Source organism: Argiope bruennichi, chromosome 8 (assembly GCF_947563725.1).
Source record: "Argiope bruennichi chromosome 8, qqArgBrue1.1, whole genome shotgun sequence".
NCBI lineage: Eukaryota > Metazoa > Arthropoda > Arachnida > Araneae > Araneidae > Argiope > Argiope bruennichi.
Window position 1 is genome coordinate 128,196,295 of NC_079158.1, and position 27,863 is coordinate 128,224,157.

General features: G+C 30.8%; 1 protein-coding gene across 1 annotated transcript; it reads right to left on the minus strand.

Moving 5' to 3' along the window:
* Nucleotides 1–2,017: 2,017 nt before the first annotated feature.
* On the minus strand, nucleotides 2,018–27,799 carry LOC129981705 (cytochrome P450 4V2-like). The gene is made up of 11 exons (XM_056092652.1): nucleotides 27,375–27,799; nucleotides 26,227–26,339; nucleotides 24,515–24,600; nucleotides 22,028–22,218; nucleotides 19,242–19,311; nucleotides 10,798–10,924; nucleotides 9,750–9,908; nucleotides 8,725–8,898; nucleotides 5,927–5,993; nucleotides 4,343–4,522; nucleotides 2,018–2,559 (listed from the first exon to the last, which is right to left on the minus strand). Exons 1-11 carry the CDS (start codon nucleotides 27,568–27,570, stop codon nucleotides 2,390–2,392), a joined length of 1,533 nt encoding a protein of 510 aa, XP_055948627.1. The 5' UTR covers nucleotides 27,571–27,799; the 3' UTR covers nucleotides 2,018–2,389.
* Nucleotides 27,800–27,863: the final 64 nt, after the last annotated feature.

Below are 27,863 nucleotides of genomic sequence, written 5' to 3' on the forward strand. Positions count from 1 at the left end.
ATATTACAGTACTAAAAGGATTTTTGCATCATCTAAAAGTTAAAAAATTTATCTTATCTATAATACCAATATTTTAACCTATAAATTAAGTTTCTACTTTTAGGGAAATAAGTTTTAAAAAATATTTTAATGTGAGCAGTGCGCCACATTAAGATACTATGCTTCAAATACTCAACCTGTGCTCAATTTTTATTCACACAGCACTTAAAGTTTCTTATCTGTTGTGTATTCATATAGAAGACTTCCTATGTGAATGAATTTCTTCAAAATTTGAATTATAAAATGACAAATTCAGTGCACATTTCTAATTTCATCCATTATAGCTCAAAGTGTTTTTCAATTATCTTATAGAACTGCGGGAGATTTGGAAAAGCAAGAGTCATAAAAATCTCGAGTTATGACGTTTTGGCGATTTCAATACTTTTCCTTTGCATTGGAGAAAGTAAAAATGGAAAAATTCAAGAAGATGACACGTAAAAGTGAAACAAATGAAAAACGAATGCGGGTACCCACACGAGACTTGTTGGAAAGGAAAAGGGGAACTGAAATCTGAAGAAGTAAAGTTAAGAGATTCATTGCATTCAGAGTTGGATCTGCAAACGTTATGATCACGAAATTCTATCGAACAATCTGTTTTATAAATACAATGTTGTTGTTTTTTTTCCTAAAAAATGAAGTGCTTGCAGCATTTGTTTTTAAAATAAAGTATTAAATTTTTTTTTTTAAGTTATAATTTTTTTTCTTTATACAATTATGTATCAGTCGATGAATGTATTGATCTGCAATAGGCCATTTGAACGATTTTTAAAAATAGCTCTACCGAAGACAAAAACAGGTTTGATAAATCAAAAGTATTACCCTTCTTCCACATTTTTTTCCACCTAATATAAGTTAAATGAATAAAACATTTATTATAAAAGAAATGAGAAAGAATTGTAAAAGAAATGAGAAAGAATTGTAAAAGAAATGAAAAAGTAATTGATAATTTTATCTTTCAAAATGTGTGTTTAAAATATGTTGAATCCTGAATCCCACGAACATGAATGAGTTATTCTTATTCTGATAAGACTCGGGAACACTCAGCAGATTGTCAAAAATAGTAACAATGATGTTATGGTTATTATTATTATCAAAAACTCATGTAAAAAGATTTTTTGATAAAGTTCCCTTTATCGAAAATGTGTATAGCAAAATTAAATCATCATCAGATAAATAAAAATTTGTTACTTAATCACAGGCTTATTATTCAACTCTTTAAAGCCTATCTCGGAGGTATGAAATGATAAAATACATGATAGATTACTTTTATATCCTGGGAATTCTATTAAACAATAGCTCTAAATGTCATATTGCTACATCAATCGAAGAGTCTAGTGTTACATATGTTCATTGCTTAACATGCATTTCAAAATTTGTCTGTGACATTTCACAAGATTGATTTTTTTTTTTAATGCTCATAAAACCCATCGGTATTTTATAAAATTATATTTCGTTAAGATTTTGTTTCTTTCTGTTTTTATTTTAAAATGTTGTTTCTTATATTTAATCAACAATTATTACACGATTTTGTAATGTATTTAATTCAGAATTATAATTGTAATTTCAAATAATTTTCATAATAATTGAACATGCTTTTATTAAGCAAAAAAAAAAAAAGGAAGTCAAGAAATAAAAGGAAAAAAAATCGCATAACAATACATTTATAAAAGATGGAAGAGATTCGCTATGACTTCATACAAGTGTTAGTTACGAGAAATAAGATACAAAGAATGAAGAACTGGTGAAATTCGATCATTTAAATCAACCTAGTTAAACGTAATTTTGCTCATTTTGAGGTAACAGGAGGAAGAGGATTTCATGTAATAAAATTAAAATTACAATAAAATTTATGTATATTTTATAGGAATTTATTTAGTTGCTTTAAATAACTAAAAGGAAATGTAATTTTCTATATGAAGTATATTGCTGTAGCCTTGTAACAATAAGTAACAAATTTAAAAAATTTTTAAAATTGCCATTTTTATTATTATAAGCATCTCAATCTTTTTCATATGTTCCACAGAGAACATAATAACGTGCATCTTGAAGGCATTCTACAGATAAAAATAAACCATTGTTTATTTCATACTTTAGCGATGAAAAATAAAAGAAATGCAAATGATTTTGTGAACCTGCTCATTTAAATCACATTTGTTAAAAAATCTTCTGATTTTTTTTTCTGTTTTTAATGATTTTAGTTTTATTTTTTAAATTCCTTTCTTTATACCAGGAATCAATATAAGAAATTGTACTAAGACTCGACAAAGAATGTGGATGAAAAATATCTGCAGAATGAAAGTTGGAGGTTCTGCATCAACAACGATGATCATAAAGAAGATGTGCATTCTAGTCAGTTATCACTCGATCTGTTTCTGATTCGGATGCGGACGGGAATCGAGTTGTTCAAGGTCACGTGGAACACTGGCAACACTTTCTCCCTTCCATCGAGAGACTGCAGGACGAATCTTCGCAAAATATAGCTGAGGATCGTTTTCATTTCCTGCATAGCGAACACTTTACCTGCAAATAACAAGAAAAATTAGAAAATTAGACTTTTTGCTTAATAAAATATAGAAGACGTTGTTTGATGTTTGCCTTGTTGTTAGAAAAAATCATTCTTTTTTTCTTTCTATTTTGACGATCATGTAATTATTAATTAATTTGTTGAATTGTCAATTAATTCCTGCCCTGAACCAGCGATAACTAAATATAACTATAAAATGTAACAAAAGTTTTATAATTTTGCATGACTTCCATCTTACAAAACATTATTTAAATTTTTCTTTATTTATAAAATGAAAATTAATTCGTTCCAATTAATACTATCGCCTTTTCATGTTTTGATCTAAAGTCTAATTTAGGCCAAAATACAATCAATGATTTTTACCTTACGTATTTAAATTACTTTCTAATGGTATTTCAGAAAAACACACACTTGAATCTCTTTTCCTCTCTTTGTAACAGCATACACAAATCTGATGGTTATAATAAATAGGAAAGATGAAAAATGAAAACATAGGAAGTCTAATCTATATCGCATTCGATATAGAAAGTATAAACCTCAACAAAATGCCCCCAACAAAAATGTAAACATATTATCCTAATAATTCATTTTGAAAATGTAGAATTTGTTAAAATTATAACAATAAGGGTGCACTTTATTTTTAAAACGTGAGATATAAAAGATCATTTGTAGATTAGCAAGATAGTGATGTTTCTTTACTTTGACGCAGTTCCTTTTCAGGACGAAATTTCAATGAAACAATTTCGGAGAAATCCTTTATTACCTTCATTTGGCTGATTTGCATCCTTATTTCTCAGCTTTCATTATGGTACTTTTGCTCTGTCAATTTACACCAATCTTAATTATGCCCTTGTATCTCTTCTTTACGAAATTAGACTTTTAAACTGTATTAAGTTCTTTGAGAGCGTACTGCCAATTAGAAATGATTTATATAACATTTTTGAAGATTGTTTTTCCCATTCTGCAAGGCATACAGTTCAGTGCTATACATAATTCATTAACATGAAAATGTTTTCGGGTAAAACATTATCTGCAAACTTTGATGTGGACCACGATGCATGCAACATGCACAAATCGTTCTAAATGCTTAAAAACAGATTTGTGAAAATTCAAGCCATCTTCTAGACATCTGAATCTATATTTACTTTATCCTCGGTATATAATTTTTTTAGACATGCATCATAATTTTTTTATTATTGTAATCAGACACTGAGAGATGTAGGAAAACCTAAAGTTCGTGCAGCACGGAAATTAAATGAAAACGTCGAATGGTTTAATTTAACTGGGGAGGAAAAAAATAACTTTCATGAATGGATTACAAAATAGATAATTTTCACTTTGCCTATATTTTATTTCTTCAATCTCTTTTTTTTTACTTTTTAAACTGAACACTTTTGTTTGACATTATTTACCTAATTATTAGATAGAATAAGCAATATGGTAAGCGAATTTATTTAAATTATATAAAAAGAAAACTGAAAATAAAAAAAAAATCATTTTTTAAATACTTTTCTTTTAGAATTCAATTGAGAAACGATAATCATTTGATTTTCGAATTACATTTTCATGCAACCAATGTGTACGGCTTAAACTGAAATATAATTAATAAATTTCATTACTTTCGTTTATATAAACCTTATCTTCAAAGGAATGCTTTTAAGATTAAAGATATATTTGTTTCATCTTAGACTGCAAGGCAATTTTATGATTTAGAAATCACTTCTAGTAATTTATGGAACTGAGAACTAAAAAGACTTCATAACTATTAGAACTTCTTACCAATGCAGTTTCGAGGGCCAGCAGAGAAAGGAAGGAATCCATACTCGGGAATATTAGCCGCGTTTTCTGGCAAAAATCGGTCTGGATCAAACTTTTCAGGATCAGGAAAAATGGCTTCGTCTCTGTGCAGGTAATAGTTCAACACCATGCAAGAAGAACCTTTTGGAACAGTGTAACCACCTAAAATACGTAAAACGCTTCAGATCCATGGTTTGCGAGTACATTTTTAAAAGATTTAAACTCTAAGCAAACACATATCGTACTCTTAAGCTCAATACAAAGCGCAATACATATAATTTTCTGTGTAAAATAATGAGAGCAAATTTTCGTTTCTTTAAATACTAGTTGCACATGCAAAAATGTACGCATTTTTAAAATAATTATTAACCCTTTTTTAAAATTTTTATTTACATATACAAATAATTTTTATTTAAGTGTTCACAAATGCCGTAGAGTTTAGGATACTCGAGGATGAATTGGAACCATTTATGCACGGATAGAAATGCCATCGTCACAGGATCATATTCAAAGGACTAGGAAACAAATACTTAGTAACAATATGAGATTTATCTTATATTTTATATATTATTAATATGGTAATATTTCATAATATTCTGATGCATATATATCTATCAAGTGTACCAAACCAGATTAAGTTTAAAGCTCATTCCTCATTTTACAGGAGAAGAAAAAGGAAAGTGACGTCACATCATAGTTGGATGTCAACTAGCATTCGTTAAACATAGAAGTCGTGATGAAGTTATCACTCACTTATGATGCCTTTTTATTAGTCTGCAATATTTTTAATAGCTTTATTTCAGAAAGTGAATCATTTTAGACCGGATTTGAGGCTATTTGTTGATTATAAAATTCTTTAAACTGAAAAAATGACTCTTGAATTCTTTCTGAAAATTTGTAAAACCATGAGAATTTTTCTAGTATTTAACAATTAAAATATGAAAAGAATCTTGCACATATTCCTTTTATTTGTAATTGGGAAGAAAAAGGAATTCGGTTACAATTCACAAAATTATTCACTTTGATTTTTTGTGTGTATATGAATACTGAGCATAACACTTAGCATAGCACATTTTGATATCAGACTAAAAGAATAGCAAAACAATTTATAGGCTATTTTTTAAAAAAAATTATACAAAGAAATTCGAAGAACAAAGTTTTTAGGCTTAAAACTTGAATATTAAAAAAACTCTTAAAATATAAATGCGTTTGTTGCCCGTTCTTTTGTGAAACAAATGATAAATGAACTCAATATTTGAAATATAATACTAAACAAATTAAAAGCAGTTTCGTTGCAAGGTAAAATCTTGAAGACGCAACTGAATAAAGAAGTAATCGTTATTCAATCGGTCAGTTGCTTCATTAGAATGTGATTTGCTGATTGGCAACGACAGTACATAAAGACACAACATTATCAATTTCTATACTTCATTGCAGGAAACTGAGATGCTAAGAAGTGTGTAACTTAATAGTTATGAAAATGCGTCAAAAGAGTTTCTTTCAACAGAAGCCTCTTTTCAAAAATTTATTGAATAAAAAAGCCTCCGGAAACTTGCAAATACTTACAAATATCAGTGTCTTCATAGATCTGCCTCCCAAATATTGGCACAATAGTGTAGATTCTGTTAGATTCCTATCATATTAAAATTTCAAGATGAGTGAAAATTCAGTGATATATATATATATATATATATATATATATATATATATATATATATATATATATATATATATATATATATATATATATATAGTTACTGAAATAATATTAAACGTATTTCTATTTAATTTTTTAAAAAGAATATTCCAAAGGATATAAGGATCTCATTTATGGATCGAGAAATGACTTATTGTCGATCCTTAATTTACTTCATAAGAATTTTCCACGTTCAAAGACGTATTCCTGTTTATTTTCTAAAAGCACTTTCATCACTGTCTATGCAGTCTTGCATTTTCTACAGTCCCAAATCTTGTTCGTTTTTACATGGATTTAACCATAGGCAATAAAAAAGAAATCTTACGGGGCTGGAAACGATGAATAGGGTAAGTTTCTTAAAATGTTTACAGTAAACATTATATTTAATCTTATTATAACGAATAAAAGAAAACCTTTTAGAAAACGTCTTAAAAGCACTGATCCTCACCTTACTGCATAATTCTATTCTTTGTATGCCAATTATTGTTTTACATTTGAATCACATTATTGTTTTATTCTTATTTTTAATTTGTGTGTGTGTGCTTATATCTTTTACAACTGAAAATTTCTTTCCAACTTGATTGAGTGATGACTTCAATTTGCAAATCTTGTAAATTTTTGTCTTCACACAAATCGGAAAAAAATCCATTTATTAGGTCAAGAAATGATGACTATTTTCGCAGATTAAGTCATGTTTCTCCTTTCTTATATACCATTGTCCATCCTAAATAATTCTTCAATCATTTCTGAACCTTTTCAAACAATCAAAACTTGTATAAATGACAAGAACCAATGAAATAGTTACTTTAGCAAAGTGGAGAGAGATGATTTGTTAAAAAACAAGCCAATTATATAGTGGGTACGCGTGATACTTTGGTGCTCAATTTGTTCTTGCCTACTTAGCACCAAGTTTTGGCGTATGTTGTTGTCTTGCCATTTTTTGAACTATATCACGTACAATTGTCAGGAAAGGGATAGCTGATAGTAACATCGGATATTCTTTATTCATTAATGGCATGAAATCGATTAAATATATTTGTTATTAGTTTTTAAACGATTTTGAACAATTTAATTAGTTTAATAAATAAGTATATTTATTTTAATAATTAAATTAATTAGTTTTGAGCCATTTTAATTAGTTTTTAACAATTTTGAATTGCAAAATCTTTTTCAATTCAAAATTGATCAAATTTAAAATAAATGACGAAAATACTTCAGAACAAAAAGATTAAGATATGATTTTAATATTTCGAAGATATCACTCTTATCATTCGAAAAGCAGCTCGAAACATTTCACAATTATTTACTCACTGAGAAGCAATCGGACATGATAATGAGGATAATAGAATCCAATTTGTAAAAATTGGTAAAGATAAGATTTTATTCAAAACAGCTCTAACAGCTTTCAATTTGTTAAGGCCTCTAATCATTGCTTCCAAACATAATCTCTCACATCACATTCACTTTATCTAATTAGCGCATTGGTATAATTTATCTTAATATTATCTGCAGGAAGCTGGAGTGGTTTTCTGCACGTGTCAGTACCTTAGATTCTAATGGAATCCTTGATATCTAAATACTCGCTGCTGTTACCTATTATGTAAGGTTTCGGTACAAGGACTTTTTGTGCCGCAATTCGAGATTCGCTGTCAATGAAAATGTATTGTGTATAAAAACCTAGTTGCTTGCTATAGGATGTCGAGGGACACACGTCATATTGCTGGAGGGATGCGAAAATTCGTAGACCGAGGTGTTGGTTCAGGTGTTCTCATCGTTCATAATGACTAAGTTTGTCTCCAGATCAGCCGTCATGTCGCTTCGAAACGAGAAATTGATATCATATAGAAAATAATAGAATTTCATATGTGAAAATGGATGATTTTACTCAAGAGAGCTCATTTCCATTGCTAAGGCCTATCTTAATCGATCTTTGTGGAAGCAACACGGAAATTAATTTAATGAAAAATATATACTAAAGAATCTTTAGTTCCTTTTAGTTATGTTTCTTTAGAAGAATTCTGAATAAGAATCCTAACAGTAAGTCAACCATCTAACTCTCCGACCCACCCGAAGGCACACGGATTTAAACCATAAAACTGAATGACCGGACCGCCGCAACAGCAACATTGGCGGGAACTGTGGTTGAGTCCTAAGGGCCGTCACCGGCCACGGTACAACCCTCCCCGAAGGAAGTACGCCCCGTCAGCGATGGGAGGAGCCAGATCCCCCACCTATTAGTGTACCCTCCAGGGTGGCGAGATCCAACCACCATGCCGGAAGCATCTCATCCTCATTTCGAAGTGCCCCCCCAGGGGGTATCCTAACAGTAACATTACTGACAAAGAATCTTTTATGAAATTTTCCGGCTACCACTAAATACACTCAAATTATAGCAAAAATAGATTTGCAATGTTCTAGTTCAATCGAGTCTTAAATGGATTTAACTCTTCAAATATTTTATTAAACAACTGGAATTAATTAACAATGCTTCAATGTCCCTATCCTAATATATTATTTCTAATTAGAAAAGAATAGATGATTTTAGTCTTCCCTTTTTTCTAAGTTATTATTTTATTATAGAGGGAATATAGCACATTTTTTTTCAGATTTATTATAACAATTATTTGTGCGTATGAACTACTTTAATGTTTTAAAGGAAAGTGCTTACTTTTATGACACATTCCATGTAATTCAGATTATTGAGATCGTCTATCGTTATAGCCGAATCCCTGTCACTTCCGAATGCCCTGTCCAGTTCCTCGTGGAGCTTAGCTTGAACTTCTGGGTAAAGTCCGATGAGATACAGGGTCCAAATCATGGAAATGGCGATGGTGTCGTGACCCTGGTAAGAAAATTTCCTTCAGAATATGATATTCCAATATATATATATATATATATATATATATATATATATATATAAATGATATTCCAAGTGTTCATTCTAATATAAATTACAATTTGCATTACGATTTTGAAAGAGAAACTATATAAAAAAAATAAGAAACTTCTTTTGAGTACGTTACTGCAAAATTTATAGAAAAGCGTTTTATAGAGCATAACTTGATGCAGTCTGCTAATTAGATGGAGCAAAACTGAAATTGTTTGCAGAAGGATTTTGATTGCTCAAGAGCAGTAAGATATTTAAAACCAAACGTATATGAAATTTTGCATAATTTGTAATTTTGGCCCTTCATAAAACTTATTGAAAATGCTTGAGGAAGAACATAGAACATTTTTAATATTGTTCTAGCGTTTTGATTTGGCCTGTAAAAGTGAGAGAGTCTTTGTGTAATTCATAAAAAATATGACAAAAAAAAAACCTCATTTACAGATTTAATATCTTAGAATGAGAATTAGTGACAAAATGTATAATTTTTTGCTAAATTCTTGTACTGAAATCAGAGAACAGTCCTTTAATCTGATAAAAGCTGTTAGCGAAACATGTATTCCATCCGAATATAGATGGGATGATTACCCGAAAACGTAAGACTTCGCAGAGGGCAGTTTTCTGAACGTGAAGTGATTTTATTCCGGGACATTCGAGTACATCTGGTGGAATTTCTGAATCAATAGATTCAAATGTAATAATAATATTATGGTTTTTAAGCCATATAATATTAGGAAAAATAAATTGAAAATTTTTTTCCTTTATTATGGATGCCCGGGTAAAATTCAAACGTCATACATAATTACCTCCATGATGAAGGTATCCACTTCTTCTCGGATGTCGTCTTCATTCATGTCCTGAAATTTGAAATGTCGTTCCAGCAACATGTCCATCAGTGCCTTGCGCTTTTTTTTCTCAAACTCTTCTTGATTTTGTAAGTAGCGAGCTTTTTTCTTTTTGATAACCTATGGATTTCAAGGGCAAATTTTTAATTTAAATTTTCTTTATTATTGTGAGATTTTATTACATGAAATTTGTTAGAGTTAGAACTTTTTAATAACGACTTTCCACTCTCCACTAAAACTCCCCTTTTTATATGCATTTTTGTTCAATTAACAAATAGTATTTCTAGTGGGAGTTTTTCGAATACTAAGTTTCAATTCACCACGACTATTTTTCTCCAAGAGACTATTTTCTCCGCGACTATTTTTCTTCAAGTCCGTTCATCTCCTTTTCTGGAGAAAAGTTATACACACTCCCCCTCCCCCCCCCCGAAAAAAAAGTCAAAACATTTCATTTAATAATTTCACAACGTTAGTCGAAAAGAGGAAAAAAGACTTTGAGAGGAAAATTGTTCCTGTCAAAATTTGGAGCGAAAGAGATATTTCGCAAATGATTTTTAAGAAACATTGAACGATATTTTTGGTTAATATCCCACTGGGATAAATGTCTCTACAATTACAATAATGCATTATTTTGTTTTTTTGATGATTCTATATATTGTTTATAGGATGAGCTTCATATTTAATTCCAAGGCAAAACATATAATTGCTCGGAAGAGTTGAATTCAATTTTATGTAATATAAATACAAAAAAAAAACATTTCTGAAAGCAACTGAAAGCAAATAACGAATGGAATTGGAAGAGGGTAGCTTTCCCATAATACCTATTTAATTAGCGTAAAAATATAATGATGCAAAACAATTTATTTTCATAAATATATCGATCCATTTTTTTGAATGTCCTAATTTACAACCACACAAATTGTTTTCTTTCATTTAAATAATCACGAATCTAATGCATATACGAAATAAATAGTAAATATGCATTTCATAATATTTAAAATAAACTTACCGATATCGTAAAGTCTTGTATTACTTTTAAATGGTAATGGAAATCTTTGCCACTCTTGGTCAATCTAAAAATGAATTCAGGCCACATCCAGAAGTTGTATATTCTGCTCATAAATGTATCACCCATCCTTCGAGAACAAATTAAAAACTATATAATAGACTTCTAAAAAGATATCAAAAGTTTTAAACTAGGAAGAAAAGATTGGCAGTTATTAAACACTTTTATATAACTTGATATGTCTCATTCATGATCATGTGAAGATGTCATTGATTCTTCAGTCACCTCTTTAAACCCTTGAATTTTCAATTTCAAACACCGAGACTATTGAAGATTTTAATATTTTCAAAATTCAATTACTTGTTAATCTACTGAAGAAGCTAAATCTTCATTCCGAACTAGCAGCGAATACCAGGTGAGAATTTAAAGAAAATGAGCTAAAATATTCCACCCTAAGTGTCGTAATAAAAGCAAATTAAAAATTAAAAAAAAACAAACCACAGAATATGATTAAAATAAAAAAAAATGCTTTTTAATACAGAAATAAATATATTTTCGTATTATTAAATCTTCTTTGGATTTAATTCACTTAACGACTTAACTGAGATTATTCCGATGAAACACAACAAAAATTAAAATGCGATTTCATGATTCAACATTCGATTAAAATGTAAAATGAATTCAATAAAAGAAAATTGCATTGCTTATTAAAAATTAGATGCATGCAAGGTGTTCCAAAAAATAAAATGTACTCTAACTTTTTATCTATTTCCTGAAGGAAGAAATTTGTTCTGTTAAAGTACTGAGCTTTGGAAAAAATTTACAAAAATTTATACTCTTGAAATTATCAGCTGACCTCCCCTTTCTTTCTTTCGCCACATAATATCCCCGAACTTGGAATCTCTAGGATTCCCTATCGGTTGAAAGGATATACGTGGGAGTATTTATTAAGATAAAAAAAATACACATAAAAAGACATAAAATATCAATATACACATAAAAAGACATAAAATATCATCAATACACGTAAAAGGCAACTATATACAATATTATAATGATGAAAGCGGTGTTCGGGGGGGAGTATGAGAACATGAAATCTATTGAAGTTAATATATTCTGGAGCAGAGCTTGGTTGAGAAATGAAACGAAAATTTATACTGGGCTTGGTTCTGGAGATTTCAATTCCTCTTTCTCTTGTAGGAACCGCGCAAGATTTCTTACTTTAACCTTGGACATCTTGTTTCTCATAACGTTGGTCCACCAGATATTTTCTAGGTCGTGGGTGGGTTCTAAGAGATGAAACGATGTGGTAAGAGGGCAGCTAGTGGCATAATGAAGGGGATCGCCTACTTCGCTCAGCCACATTGATCCGATCCTTTAATATTGAATCTTTTGAAATATGAAGGGAAAGGGCCATGGCCAGTTGCAAAGATAATGTCAAGCCTAGTCCAAGATGATGGGTTAAAGGACACTTTTGAGATTATTTGATGGATATTTCTGCCAGTTGAGCCATTGTCCCATTCTTCTTACCATCGTTGTCGGCTCAATTCATTTAGAATACTTTTCAGATGGCTTTTAGGAGCTGGGTATTGAACGGGCGTACCTGCAGAAATGGCCTGTTTGGCTAGGGAATCTGAAACCTCGTTTCCGTTGTGGCCCACATGTGCTTTAACCCATCCTAACTTAATAGAAGGTTGGGGGAGCAGAATGGCTTGAATTTCCTGAACAATTGGGCTTGAGGTGGAAAATGAGCTGATCGCTTTTAATCTGGACCCACTATCACTCCATATTTTAGGGTTATGATCGAATTTGCTAGCCCATTTACATGCTTCCTTAATGGCCAGCAGCTCTGCCTGAAAGACAGAATTCTTTTCGTTCAGTTTGCCGAGCCACTGATGAGTAATTTGTTCGTTTTGGAATACGCAGTAGGCAAATCCGGTTTTTCCCTAGATTTTGGACCCATCTGTAAAAATATGTCTTGTTTGTAGGTTGAAATTCTTGTCTGAGGGAAATTCTGTCCTCAAGAAGAAAGTCTTAGGGGAAGATTTTTGTATGAGAGCATTTCATCTCGAAGTTCTCAGGATGGAATGTTATATTCTGAAAATGGCTAGGTAATTGAAGACGACTTACTCTTACATAGGTTGCTTCTGATGCGCTTTGATGTGAAGTGGAAGAATTCCTTCGATGACTTGTAGTGCTGCCGTGAATGTTGTTCTGAATGCTCCAGAAATACTCAGGAGAAATTTTCTCTGCATTGAGATTAGGATTCTTTATTGTCGGGATGAGAGAGGATAGGCCCAAGCTGATGCTCCATGTAGGATCATTGTCTTGGCAACGGTGAAGTAGAGATGACGCCTGAATTATTTTTTCAGACCCCATGTGGAGTCAGCAATTCTGCTGAGATTTTGGTATAAGAGAGTCGCCTTCGTTTTGGTGTTAAAGAGGTGAGGAATCCAGTTAAGCTTATTGTCGATGGTAACACCGAGATATTTTAAAGATTGTTGCCTTTTTATTGTCACGTTATTCCATTTAATTGTTGGTCCGTTGACTAATTTGCTTATCAAGATATTACATGATTTTCTACAGAGATTTGAAGGTTATGCTTGTCGATCCAACACTTGAAGATTGAGAGAGCATCCTGGGCGGCTGATTTCAATTTTGCTCTTGTTGATTCGGCTACTACAAAAACAAAGTTGTCTGCAAATGCCTGGAGGTGAATGTTAGGTGGCCATTTTTCAGAAAGAATTTCGTTTGCGTCAAGATTCCAAAAAACTGGTCCAGAACAAGATCCTTGCACGCAGCCTTTCTGCTGTGACCAGGTGGCAGTGCATTGAGATGTTTGAAGAAGGATTTCTCTATTTTCTAAGACATCTTTAAGTGTTTCTGTAGTTTTTGAATTGAATTTAAGTTTATCGAGGCTATTACGGATGGAAGAGAATTGCATATTATCGAAAGCTCTTTGGATGTCTAAAGAAAATACCAGGGTGTATTCGTTTTACTGTTTGAAATTATAAATTTTTTCCGCTAATTGTTGTATTGCGTGGTCTGTGGATTTTCCTTCCCTAAAACAAAATTGGTTTGTATGGAGCAAGTCATTTACTTTGAGGTGATGATTAAGTCTCTGAAAGAGGAGTTTCTCAAGGGTTTTGCCAATGGTGGGAAGAAGAGAGATGGAACGATAAGAACTGATGTCTGTTTTGTTCTTATCCTTCTTGTGAAACAGTATTATCATTCCTTTTTTGAGAGGAGTAGGGTAGCATTGCAGTTGGAGGCACTTATCGAAGAGAGTGGGCTGGAGGGTAAAGAGCCTTGAGGATTTCTTGGGCGAATGTGTTAGCTTCCCCTACGTTTGAGTTCCCCAAGAGCTTGAAGAGTTCTGAAGGTGGTTGGGCGTTTTTGATGCATGGTTTATATGGTATACCGTATGGGTTTGTTGAATCAGTGCAGAGATTATAGAAGGAGGACCGTTTTGCTTTTTTGGTGGCCTTTTTGAATTCTTTTCTTTTCTTTGATTCTATTTCTTTAAAATGTTGTTTCAGAGACCCTTGTGAGTGTTGTACTTTTCTTCTTATACCCTGAGTTCCTTTTTCTTAATTTCGAGCTCCGTGTCCACCAGTTGATGCTATGTTTAGTCTTGACAATGTTTACCTTGTAAGTTGCTTTGTATGGTTTGAAGATTTCAAGTTGTAAATTAAATGTGGCTGCCGAGAGATCTTCATGATTCCGAGAGGAGGCTATTGAGTTGAGAAGCTCTGGTATTTTTGTGCTGAGTTGCTGAATAATTTTACTGTGACCACCATATGCTGTTTTAAATTGGTAGTAGCTCGAGCCTTTGCGTTGAGAGGAGATAGGAATTTTGATGTATTTATGGTCACTTAGAGAGTAATCTTCAAGGACTTCCCAATTAGAGATTGAGGCGAGATATGCTCCTTTGACGATTGAAAGGTCTGGTCAGCCGTTTCCATTGTTAGTTTCAAAAGTGGAGGAAGAATTTTTGTCGTTTAGGAGAAACAAATGATTTGCTGCGATGAGATCTTCCACTAAAGATCCTCTGGCATTTTCATCTCTATATCCCCAGATTCTACTGTGGGCATTAAGATCTGCCCCGATGAGAGCCATTTCCGTTCCGATGCTCTTGAGAAGAACATCAAGGTCTTGTAAAGTTTCTGAAATGTTTGAATGTGGCGAAGAATAGGAGGAAATTATTGTCAGTGGGCCTTTATCCATTTGTATTTCAATTGTTGTGGAGTTATCCGTAGAATGAAGAAAAACTGGACTTCGACAGGAAGGAAGGGCGATCAAACCTGCTTTTTGGTTGTTGGAAAGCCATTGATTCCATGAAGATGGAATTCTTGTGATTTCCCCCTCATTTATGTAAGGTTCTTGAATTAGTATTATATCTGGAATATAGGCCATGGCCGTTTTAGCCAAGATTGAAGTAGCTGTTTTTGATTTGGCTAAGTTTATTTGAAGGATGGTTAGTCTAAGGTAGGATGAAGACTTAGAAGGCCAGCTGAAACTGGTGAAGGAGTGAAGAAAAAGCTGTTGTGATGTAAATAGCGTAGAGCTTGGGTTGGAGCAATTATTATCCCTAGGAAAATGAATCCAAAGAAGAAATTTTTCCTCTTCCTACAACTAGATCATAATGCAAAACTGTATGCCTTTATCTTTAAAACAGACAAAAGTATAGAAAAGCAAAGAAAAAAAACTGACCGATATAATTTTCTCCCATATTTAAAACAAAGGAAATAGAAAATAATACGCAAATCTGCAATTAGAGCTCTTTAAATAATTTGCAGGAATATTTAAAAATTCCTCACTTTTTAACTGCAAAAGTAATCAGTGTACGAAGGAAGTTTTAAATTTTTGTATCACACTGAAGAAGAAATTTCTGTGGTAGTGTGTATTTTGCAATGGTGTCTTATCAGCTCAGAAATGAGCAGTGCTGTGAGAGTTATTTTTAGGAAATTGTAATTAAAAAAAGAAGAACTTAAATATCAAAAATTTAAAATTTCTTATACCAAATATGAATTTCATTGCATTTCAACCGTATTAAATATTTAATACATAATATAATCCATTGTAATCTTTCAATAAAAAATCATATGAAATTCAAGTGACAAGTGGCAAGTAATAATAAAATTATAAAAGTCAAGAATTTTTCTTTCCCATATAATTCCATGGTTACGTCACTCAGCCAACTAGATAATACATGCCCAACAATAAATATCAAATAAAATATACAATAAATGATTGCAACTTTCATTCGGTATTTTTACGTAATAATTAATCAACGTTGATCCTTGATAAAAATTTCATTTGAAAATTGTTTTAGAGAATTACCAATCTATCTTTTTCCCGAAGAGTACCCTCTAAAAATTGAATATTCAGTAAAACAGATGTGCTTCTGTCAAGACAATAAGAATCGAAGCCAAAACTCATGACATCCGATGACAAAGACAGAATTAAAAACATAAGAACGAAGTTGATCTTTGAATTGGGAAAAAAAGGGGCTCCTAGGCATGTCTTCTCTCATTGCAGCTACAGCGCCTGAAATATCAAATTATTGCTATGTATCTTTAAAATAATTAAGCTGTTTCTTCGAATCAAGCAGTTTTCTTACATGAGTCGTATGATAAATAATCTCGGTCCGCTTTCTTTTGCTTGAGGTTTCATTTCCTGTCATACTTTTACAACTGTTTCCTGTCTCCTTTAAGGGAAAATCATAGTAGTTTTGATGTTTCCGACCGCTGAATGCTTGATATTTACACACTTTGCTCAGTTTTTACATTTTCTTCTCACGCTGATCTAGCTGTCGTATTTGTTTGGCCCTGAATATTTTGGGTTTCATGGTGATCTGAAGGTAAGGCCTCGGAACCAGAAGACTCGAGACCAGATTCCACCAAAGAATAGCCGTGAAAACTGGTCTGATGCCCGACTAAATTCGTCGAGACCAATGTCCTCCCACAGGTAGGGTGTATAAATTTGGTGAGGGGATTATTCATCTCAGATGTTTTTCATGCCATCTGACAGTGGTTCAAAATTACGACGTCTATCCTCAATTTCTCGAAGTGTTGCTTTGGAATCGGATGTTATTCCAAGGTAGATGTTTTAAGCATATTGAATTCCATTTTATGCGATCATTTTATGGATAGGCCTTTTCAATAATTTTGAGCATAATTGCGAATCTGATGATGTCACAATTTCAGTCATTTTGTAGTTCTTAATTTAATATCGATTAGCAATATTTCGTAGATTGTATCTATTCTTTTCACTTCAGATTCCAACAAATGCAGGAAGCTCTTTAAAACAAACACAAGAATCGCATAGTTCAATTGTGGTTTTGCCTTACTTTAGCTTAAAATTTTACTCAGAACTAAATTGCGATTATCACGATTATGTACCAGCGCAATGACGTCACAAACAAATCACATTCTTTGTGAATAAAAACATGAAAACACGATATATACGTTATAAATTCAACCATTGTCCATTCAACCAACCATCCCCCCCGCCATATTAGTTTTACAGGTTTTAATATGATTTAATTCTTATGGTATTTTGTCCCACTAAAAGATTCGACCGCCACCATTGTAGAATGAAATAGATGTTTTCAAATCGGAAAAGGTTCTTATTATTCTGAAAATGACCATTGTAAAACTTCTTCAATACAAGTAGTTAGACCAAAGATTAAATGAGTAATTAGCCTTTTTGTTGCTGTTGTTTCCGCAAGAACTGAAATCGCTTCTCCAGACCTTCTTGCCCTTCATTCGTGAAATTGAATTCCTAATGGACAGATAAATATTTCTACTTAACTTCTAATGACGAGAATTTTATTTTTAAATTTGAAAATCAAGAATATTTTGCAGTGTGAATTTTCTTGTTTTGAATTTATAAATGATTCAGTCAAATTTAAATAATCAGCACATGCGAGGTAAAAGAGATGAGTGGCACGCCCAAAGAGATGGCACGTTTTCAAATACATCTAGAAATTCTTTAATAGAGGAAATATAAAAAAATGTTTTATACGAAATGTATGAATCATGACTAATGAATTTTAAAACAACCAAAAAGAAAATTTGTTGCAAAATTAAAGATTTCCTTGCAAAATAATTTATTCAGGTAGGATAAAAACTTTTCAGAAAGCACAGAAGATTCTAAATTTGAATTGCCGTCATCCATTTTACTTTTTAATATGCGAACATGAATTGATTTCATATTTTAAAAACTTCGTCTATGAATTTATCTTTTAAGAACTCAGTCGAACAGTTTACAGTCCAATTGCAAACCATATAGTTACATTGTATTTAGAGATACTCATAACTCGTTCAATTGTACAGAATATTCGTCAATGCATTATTTTTTATTTGTTTTTCGGAACATGAAATGAAGGAATTTCTTATCTAATTGACAAAAATTTTATTCTTCAACTACTTTAATGATGCGATAGTTCCTAAAAATTATTATTCTTAACATTTAAAAACTAATCGATTTCATATATTGTTTTATATTTCCCAAATATGCAAGAATTAGGATTTTAAAAGGTATTCCTGAAGCCGATTAAAAATCTAAAATAATTATTAAATTTGTTATTTTTAACTATCTTTTGTGAAAAGCATTGGTTTCAAAATTTTAGCGATATATATATATGTGTGTGTGTGTGTGTGCGTAATGATATTTTAACTCTAATTTCAATTTAATTAATTTCCAAGGTATTATCTTAATTTAGCCCATAGTAACTTTATTCTAAAATATTCTCTTATTTCTTGATCCAATTCCACTGTCTCTACTTAATTAATTCAAGAGAAGCTATGTAAAATTGCTGAATCGGCTAAAAGCCTAACTTTCCTACACTACCGCTGACGAGACAAATTCTATGAAGAAATATTTTCCCTATCAATTTCTCTGGTTATATAACACCAGGGATAAAATGTTCAAGAGCTTTTTTCTCATCCCTTTCAGTGTCGTTCTGTGTGCTCATAGCTTATACATATGCCCGCTTCTCCAAAATGAAATAAAACGACATCATGAAATCGAAAGTCTTATCACTGTCTTCAAGAAAAGCTATATATATATATATATACCAAACATTTATGTAAAGTCCACATGTATTGTTAGAAGTACTTCTTTGCCTGTGTTAGCCATCTTACTGTACGAATATTTTAATCTGTATCGTAAAATTATATGTATTTTTTTTTTTTACTGAATAAAGGAAATAGGACCGGGAAATCGAAAAAAAGATCAGATTGTATCTTTTTTTTTCTAAATCACTAACTGAAAATAATAATAATAAATAATGCTACTTATCTCATTTAAGAATCAATGACTATCTAAAATTGTTTTAAAATGATCTAAGAATAGTTTTATTTCGTTATTATCCAATCAAGCACGCTCTTATAATAATTAAATAAATATATATATGCTATAGGTTTGATCGCATTGCTTACCTCACGCCTGCTTTCGCATATTGCGAATCTTCATTTTCGAAAGCATTTACACTCACTCCAAAAATAGTCTCTAAAATGAAACAGAAGGGAGATTTGTTAATTTTCAGTATTTTGATAACATTGCGGATACCATTATTCATGAGGAGAATGAAATTTGAGTTTGGATGAAGGGATCACTTTTTACTCTTGGGAACAACATTACGTAGAGTAATGACGTTATGTGTGTTAACATATTAAAGTTACACTGCCTTTCAGCAAAATGAAACATTTTATTTCTAATTAAAATGCTACACATTTCAAATTCAAAATGACACGAGCAACGACGTGGAAATTGTGTTTTTTTTATTGCATTTTTTGCATATTTGTTTGTTTTTTTATTCCATGAATGAATTGTCACAACATCACAAAACAATTTAAAAGTTCTTAATTTGAAATATCTATTACAGGCGGAATGAGTGCTGCTTCATAATGTTTGAAGGATAAAGACAAAGATCAGTACTTTCTTATTGCTTCAGAGTGTACATCAAATGAATTCACCGTCAGTGAAACTTAGTGAAAATACAATAGGTAGCAATATTCGTTTTTGAAAAATATAGAATTTTCTTGTTTAACGCTTTTTTTTTATAAAAAGCACTTTCCCAACTTGGTATGAAGCATGTTTTGAAAACACGCTGCATAACGAAATGATTTTGAATACCATTAATTAAATTTATAAATAATACAGAATTTCTCAAAAATAGAATATTTCATTTAATTGATGGTACAATTTTTACATAAAATATTATACAGATTTTCAAAATAAAAGCACAAGAAACAGGTAGATATTTTGCGTTTTTCGGCGTTTCACGTAACAAAAATCTAATTAATTTAAAAAAATATAAGTAAGCTTTATTTAAAAAAAACAGATGAATAGAAATATAAATCCGAAATAGTGATAAAATTTTTTAACGTTTTCCTTCACATTATTTCTTTGTGTAATTATACATCACTATGCTTTATTAACTATGCTGTTAATGAATCATAAATCTGAAACTTAAACATAGCTTATTCTCCACATTAATGGATATCGTTTCAAATATAATGAAGATTATGGAACTATGTTTAAATAAATTGTAAATCAGTATAAAAACTGAAAACAGAATGTGAAATATGCAAGCCACGCATGCATTAATTCTCTCATTTGGAGTTGAAATCAATGCAGATCACAAAAGGTAGTATAGCATTCTCTGTAAATTTTAAAATTTCTAAATTTTAAACTTCCTAAATTCTAAATTTTATCTTCTAAATAAAAAACTTCTTAAATTTTAAAGCTTCTATTTAAAATTTAAACTAAAAAAATAAAATTAATCGAATTGTTAAATTTTTTTTCAGTATCTTCATATCATATTACTATTGTATATAATTTATTTTTATCTCACTTTTATATTTAAAAGGGGAAATTTTCACTGATAAAATCTTTTGTACAAGATTTTACTCTAATTTCAATAATCTTTAAAATTAGTTTTAAATACATTTTAAAGCCTTTTTTAAAACAATACTTTTCATTGTTTTGTGATTTAATTTTTAAATTCATATTAATGATATTAGATTTTTTTATTTGCATATTATCATATAATTACGTATAATAAAAAAAAATTGAAATTATACAAAGATAGGTGGGACATTATCATGATATGTTTTTTCTGACTAGAGGTTCGAATATCCTTTAGCATTTTATGCTGCCGTTATTTCTAAAGCTATCATTATTTGAATACTTTTACATCCTCTTTCATTTGCACATTTCCATTTCTTTTGAGACTGAAGAAGGAAAGACAGTGAGCAAACAGGATTTCTTTTTTTATTTCACGGAAGAATTCGAGACCTTATTTTATCACGATAACATTTCTTTCTTGAAAGTGAATGTTTTTCACTGTCCCCTTTCCTGTTTTCTTAGATTCCCGTGCTCGCTGTTCTTAGCACGCTTCACCTTCAGTGTTCTTTAAATGCTACCTGAATGTAATAATGGCTTACAATTTGAGAAGCGGTAATCAAAATTAGCGGGAAGTGAGGTCAACAAACTACGGGAATCACACATTGACTATACCTGCCTTGTGGAAAAATGGTGAAATCTGAATGACCGGACTGTCGCGACCGTATTGAGTTGAATCTTAACTGAGGTTTTGTCATAAGGGCCATCACCAGGTACGGTACAACCCTTTCTATGGGAAACACGTCCCGCCATTGGTAGTGGGTAGTCGACTCCAATCAGCGTGTTGCAAGCTTATACCTAAGGTGCCAACCGATGGGAGAACCAATTACAGGAAGAATACTTCCACCAGAAGTGAAACAGTTCGTAAGAGAAAGTATCAACTGAGTCTTTAGCAAATGCATTAAGACAACATTTCCTACAAAAGAGGAATACCTCAATGTGTATAAAAAATTATGAAATTTCCTACAAAAGAGGGATGCCTCAATGTGTATAAAAATTATGAAATTTCCTACAAAAAAGGGATGCCTCAATGTGTATAAAAAATTATGAAATTTCCTACAAAAGAGGGATGCCTCAATGTGAATAAAAAATTATGAAATTTCTCATCGTAGGTTAGACAAAGAGAAAGAACGTGGGTTTATATCTGAATAAAATAATTTATTTGTTTTGCTGAGAAATATAAAAAAAATTAAGAAGACAGAATTTTTTTTACTGAATCAAAGAGAACCAATTCAAGAAATACTTAATTTGACGTTATTGAGATTGAATTAATTTTAAAGGCGCCTAGAAAATATTAATTTTAATGCTTTTTACTCACCACACATCATATCCAGAGATGAAAGCTTTACGGGATAGTCAATTATTGTAAAATCTTTTTCCGTTTCTCCTTGAAAGAAATCAGCTAGTTTCTGACAATTTTTATTAAAAATTAATTGGAAATCTTTCATGATATCACTATGAAAACAAGGTGTCAGCAGTTTCCGTCTAGCTTTCCATTTCTCCCCACCGCTGAAAAAAAAGAGCATATATATATATTTTTGATTTTTATATTTTATAAACAAACGCCATTTAAGAAAAAAATCTAATAAATATCGTCTGCCTTCTGAGATATATAGGATTCAATAATAAAAAAATACCTTGTTTAGTGTTTGATTAGCTTGTGGCTGCATAATATTCCTATAACTATTTGTATCAAACTCATATTGTATCATATCTTGTTTATTACCACTGTTTCGATATTACCCCGGCGTGATTCAGGCAGATATCGGTACAGATCTCAATGTAGAGATCTGTAGCTGAGAGTAGTGCAGCATCCACTACTCTCGACTGAAGCCGCTGAGATTCCGTAATCTGGACTTACCGTAGTACTACTTTTGACATCCTTTATTGATTCAGCCACGTTCATATAAAAATAATCAGACCGCTTCCTTCTGCAAAATTTTATCGTTACTGCATGACAGCCGTCGACTGCTTCTCCTGATGGGCAAACCGCTTCTCAGATGGCATGGAATCTGTTACAAAGCCTGATCTTCAACTCTCCAATGTTACTACTCGTTCTTGATGACATGTTAAATTTATGGACTTTTTTTTCAATCCTAACCCTTTCTCTCTCCAAGGAGGAGGATGTGGAAAAACACTATTTGTAACAAATTCGTATTGCATCATGTCTTGATTATTGTCACTATTTTTATATTAACCACGTTGTATGTGTGTGTATATATATATACATGTCGATTGTAGATAAAGTTGGTTAGCTCAGGCTTGCTTGTCTTATCTGAATAGTTAATCCAAACATCCACAACCGTATCTAAACATGAGCATATCCGAAAGAATTTTTGAGGAGTCCAACGAACACTTCCAATTGGGTACTTAGTTTTTTATCAATATCAAAATTCACGATTTTAAGTTGTGAGTTGCGCCATGAGTTTGAAATGAATGGGAATTTATTTATCGGGACAGTTGAAAGAGGCTCTTTTAAAACTTTAATTACAAGCATGAATGTATTTACGAAAACAAGATATAATATAAGAACTATAATATTAGAATATATTTTGTATAATATTCGAAAATAATATACAAGATATATTACTTTCGAATTTATTGCAGATGTTTACATATTATGAAGGACATCTGGTCAAGCTTGTGAGAGAGTAAAAGGTCCATTTGCTATGAAATGATACTTCAAATGACTCTGAAGATAATTTTGAAACATTCTAGCTTTCTTGCTTATTATTTCTCTTATATCTCTTCTTAAAACTTCTTTATATTACTTCATAGTTATTCACCGCAATTTTAGATGAAGTATTTTAATTCTTCATGTGTTGGTATAAAAAAAGTGTAGTGTATAGTGAAATGTACACTACAATATCTATATTTTTGAGAAAATTATTCAGAGTGACTGCACGTTTTTCAACAGCCGAGTCACTATTTTGATCAAATTCTAGAATGATGAGGCAGACATACAGACTTGGAATACAAGGCTTGCGTACCATTAGGTGCTATTCTAGATGTCTAACTATAATTCAGAAAAAAAATGATATTTATTCCTATATAACAGACGTGTACTTTCAAAACTTCAACGAACGAATAGTTCAAGCTAAAGATCTCTTGTTTATTTTTTAAACAAACCTCGACCGTGGTGCCCTGGTGATTAGGTCTCGGCTTCGAAATCGAAGAGCTTCAAATTCGAGACCCAATTCTACCGTAAAAACCGTCATATAAACAGGTCTGGTGCACGTTGCATCCGTTGGGGTCAAACGTCCCCCCGCTGAAGTGGTGCAGAAATTTGGAGAAGGGAAGTGCCAGATCAGATATCATCCTCGTCATCTGATCGTGGTTCAAAATTACGAGTTAAAATATTGCCAGCGTTGCTTTAAAACGGGACGTTAATATAACTTATCTGAACGAAACCCAATCTTTCTTTTTTCTCACAACCTTTCAATAATTCCTAAAAATATAAAACATATTCATCTTTGTAAGCAGTAAAAATAAAAGAAACACATAGTAAATAAGCTTTTATTTTACTATTTTTATCTAATATATTATTAAACTAGCTCTTTATATCTGATATTGAAAGAGGGTACATTATAAGATGGTAAAAAATAAAAATCTTTCTTATTTCTAGGATTTCAGTTTGATCCACTACTGTGTCGAGATTTTTACTCAATTATTAAACTTTACAAGTTCATATATTTTAAAACATAATAATTTTGAACGTCAATGAATCTTTGGGAATTTGCATCTTCAAAATATTAATGCGTAATGGTACTTATAAATAATGTAGACATAAAAAAAATAAATGTACCTCGTTAAAAGTCCTTCCCCAAAAAAAGGTTCAAAAAAGTTGTAAACCCAACTTTTTTCATTGGTTCTCATTCCTTTCAACAATTCCTAAAAATATAAAACGTATTCATCCTTGCAAGCAGTAAAAATAAAATAAACACATAGAAAAGAAGCTTTTGTTTTATTATTTTTCTTATCTATATATTATTAAACTACCATTAACTTCCAGCTCTTTATATCTGACATTGATAGAGGGTACATTATAAGATGGTAAAAAAACTCTTTAAAAAGAATAAATAATCAGAAAAATTATGATTTATATTAATGTAATCAGAGAAAAATCTAAATTTCTTTTGAGAGATTTATGAGATTTATTTCCAGAAGTCTCTGACAGAGGGCATGAAGCTAATTTTAAAACATATTCATCCAAATCAGTGAACGAAAAAAAGGAATGAGGAATCGCCTTCGAGTTATCAATTCTAATTCTAGAGCTTGCGAAAAATTTCTTCTTTTATCTAAATCCAGAACAAATGTGGTTAAGAGAAAAAAATGGAATTCTAATCTATGTTTAGTAATATGGTACAATGCCCTTGTATTTTTTTCGACGACAGCATCATATTATCATTATCAGATATGATAATATTGATAAAGTTCAATTGCATGTAGGTTTTATCAGTATTTCAATCAACTTTGTATTTTTTTAAAGATCAAGTGAAAAATATATTCTGAATTAGATACAAAATACTATTTTAACAATGTGAAGTGATAAGACTTATAGACTGAATATCATCATTTAAATAATATGACGAGGCATCCATGACTCAAAAAAAAAAAAAAAAATAAAAAAAAAAAAAAATTAAAAAAAAATCTGAGCACTCTGCAGAGCAGATGGTTGAAACCCTGAGCTACCAAATTTGAAAGGTATTTAATTCTTTGGGGGAAGGTGCATAGGGGAAAAAATCAAAATTCCAATTCAATTTTGTCCTAACACGTTTCTATATTCTTGTTAGAGCTTTAAATATTCTTAAATAAGTTTTAAACTAAATTACTTAACTTAATTTATCGAAAAGAATTGAAGAATGAAATCATGTATATTTATTTTATATGGAATTTAATAAATCATTTTTAATTCAAACATTAATTTTTTTAAGTAAATTTTCAAACTATTTATTGTCTTTTCGAAACTGAAGAGGACCTTTTCTTTACAGCAGCTGGGTTGTTACAAATAAAAATCAATTCTAATAATTTTTTATGCAGTAAGCTCAATCGATGAAAATTTAATTCAATCATATCCTAACCATGCAGTTAATATGTTAAAAATTCTTAATTTGATTACTTTGAAATACTAATGAAACTTGAGTTCATTATATTTTTTTACTTTCTGATCTTTTAATATAATATAATTATAAATTCCGCTATTTGGACTAATGTAAAGACGAATAAATCTACAATGTAACGATATAGTTCAAAAAATGGGCTAATACTTTTGCCCTTTTAATTCTTGAATATTTTAATATATTAGAATGAATAGATGTTTAGTATATGTTTTTTAATAACAATATGCTGTGCAAAAGCATATGATATCCATTTCGAAGCACCTGATGTTATTAAATTCTAGTTTAATTATTGTACAATATTAATAATGCAACATTTAATACCAAATAAATTCAAAGTTGTTGTTTTTTTTCTTATTTTTTTTATTTCAAAATGAAACATGTCAGAAACTATTCTTACCTTTGCACCTTCCGCTTTTATAATCATAACAAATGGTACGTAAGCTACCCATAAACAAAACATAGTTTCATTTCGGAATTTGTTAAATTTTTCTCCTAACAGTTTTATAAAACCTGGAAAAGTGAAATCAAAAAATATAATTAAAAAGGGAAATAATGTAGCACAAAACAATATAGTAAAAAATAAAAGTGGATGAAATATCAAGGAATGCAGTTTATGTGGACTAGAATTTCAATATAAAATGCCAGAGATTAAAAATTTTCGTATCAGAGAATAAAAATTTTTACTTAAGTTTCTTTGATTATGAATGATTAAACAATGATACCATTTACTATATTTTTGTCAATTTTTATTATTAAAGGCTTCAAAGTTTTACATTATATTTCTAAAACCTACGCTGCCGATCTGAGGATTTATGTGATCCCTACTGCTTGCAGGATATTTGAGTTATTTAAAGAAACCTGAAAGAGCTCCTTTTTTACATCTTCGAATTCCAAAAGTAAAAATAATATATTTTTCTTCTTTTTATAGCAGTAACCTTTCTCACAAACTAAATGCAAAATGAATTAAAATTTTCTAAAACGAAATGCAATATAGTTTTAAAAGTTTCTCAAATTCCCAGTAAGAATCTTTTAGTTCATAACGAGGAAAAAAAGACTATCTTTTTCACTATGGAGCATTTTACTATAAAACTATAAAACATACACACACACACGTTTACTTATAACATTCATCCAGTCATTAACATTTTCTTGCAGAGCGATTACTTTCCATTTTTTTTTCCTTTTAAAACAACAAACTTTAAGTTTTAAGAACTATTCTCTTCATCAAAAGATTTTAAAAAGCAGAATAAAATTTATATTAATTCAAAATTGTTTTTCAACATCAGAAAAAAGGCAAATGTATCCTTTAGTACAGGAATAAAGAATAAAAGGAAAGTGTAAATGAAAAGAAAATGGTCGCTTCTTCAATATTTAGCTTCGAATATTATATAATAGAATCAAATATCATAGTTTTTTTTTAAAAAGAATTTTCAGTATTCTTAATACCGTGCATAATAAATAATCATATGCTCTCTAATATTAGTAAATTTAAAGGATTCATAAGAGGCTTGTTGCATTTAAGGAAAATTAAATCGACATACTTACTTAAATGCAAAGTATTGCTATCAGGACTCATTAAGTATTTGGGTATTAAAGGCGTCACATCCCCCAGTGGATTGAAGAATCCTGGGTGGGTACCGGGCATTAGCTGACCGCATTTGTTCCTCCAAATGCTGAGTTTGATGATTTTCCACAGGATTAAGATGAGGAGTAAAGCAAGAGCAACGTATAAGAGGTACATTTTTGAAGAAGTATCAGTAGAATCAGTCACTCATTTTAAACACTGATTTGAAATGAGAAGGCTGATCCTTTTATGTCTTCTCAAGACAAGAGTTGCCGTTCAAATAAATCGCCCAAATGCTCTTAGGATTCAATAATGTTGTTTTTTTACTTCCTTCCTTTTAAATTGCGCAACAGAATTATAAATTCTATCGAATGTCTTAGAAATCCCAGAGATAATAAATAAAAATGTGAAAGAGAGTTATTGTTATCAAATATTTCCAACAAAGGAAATATCGCATTTTTATCCGGATT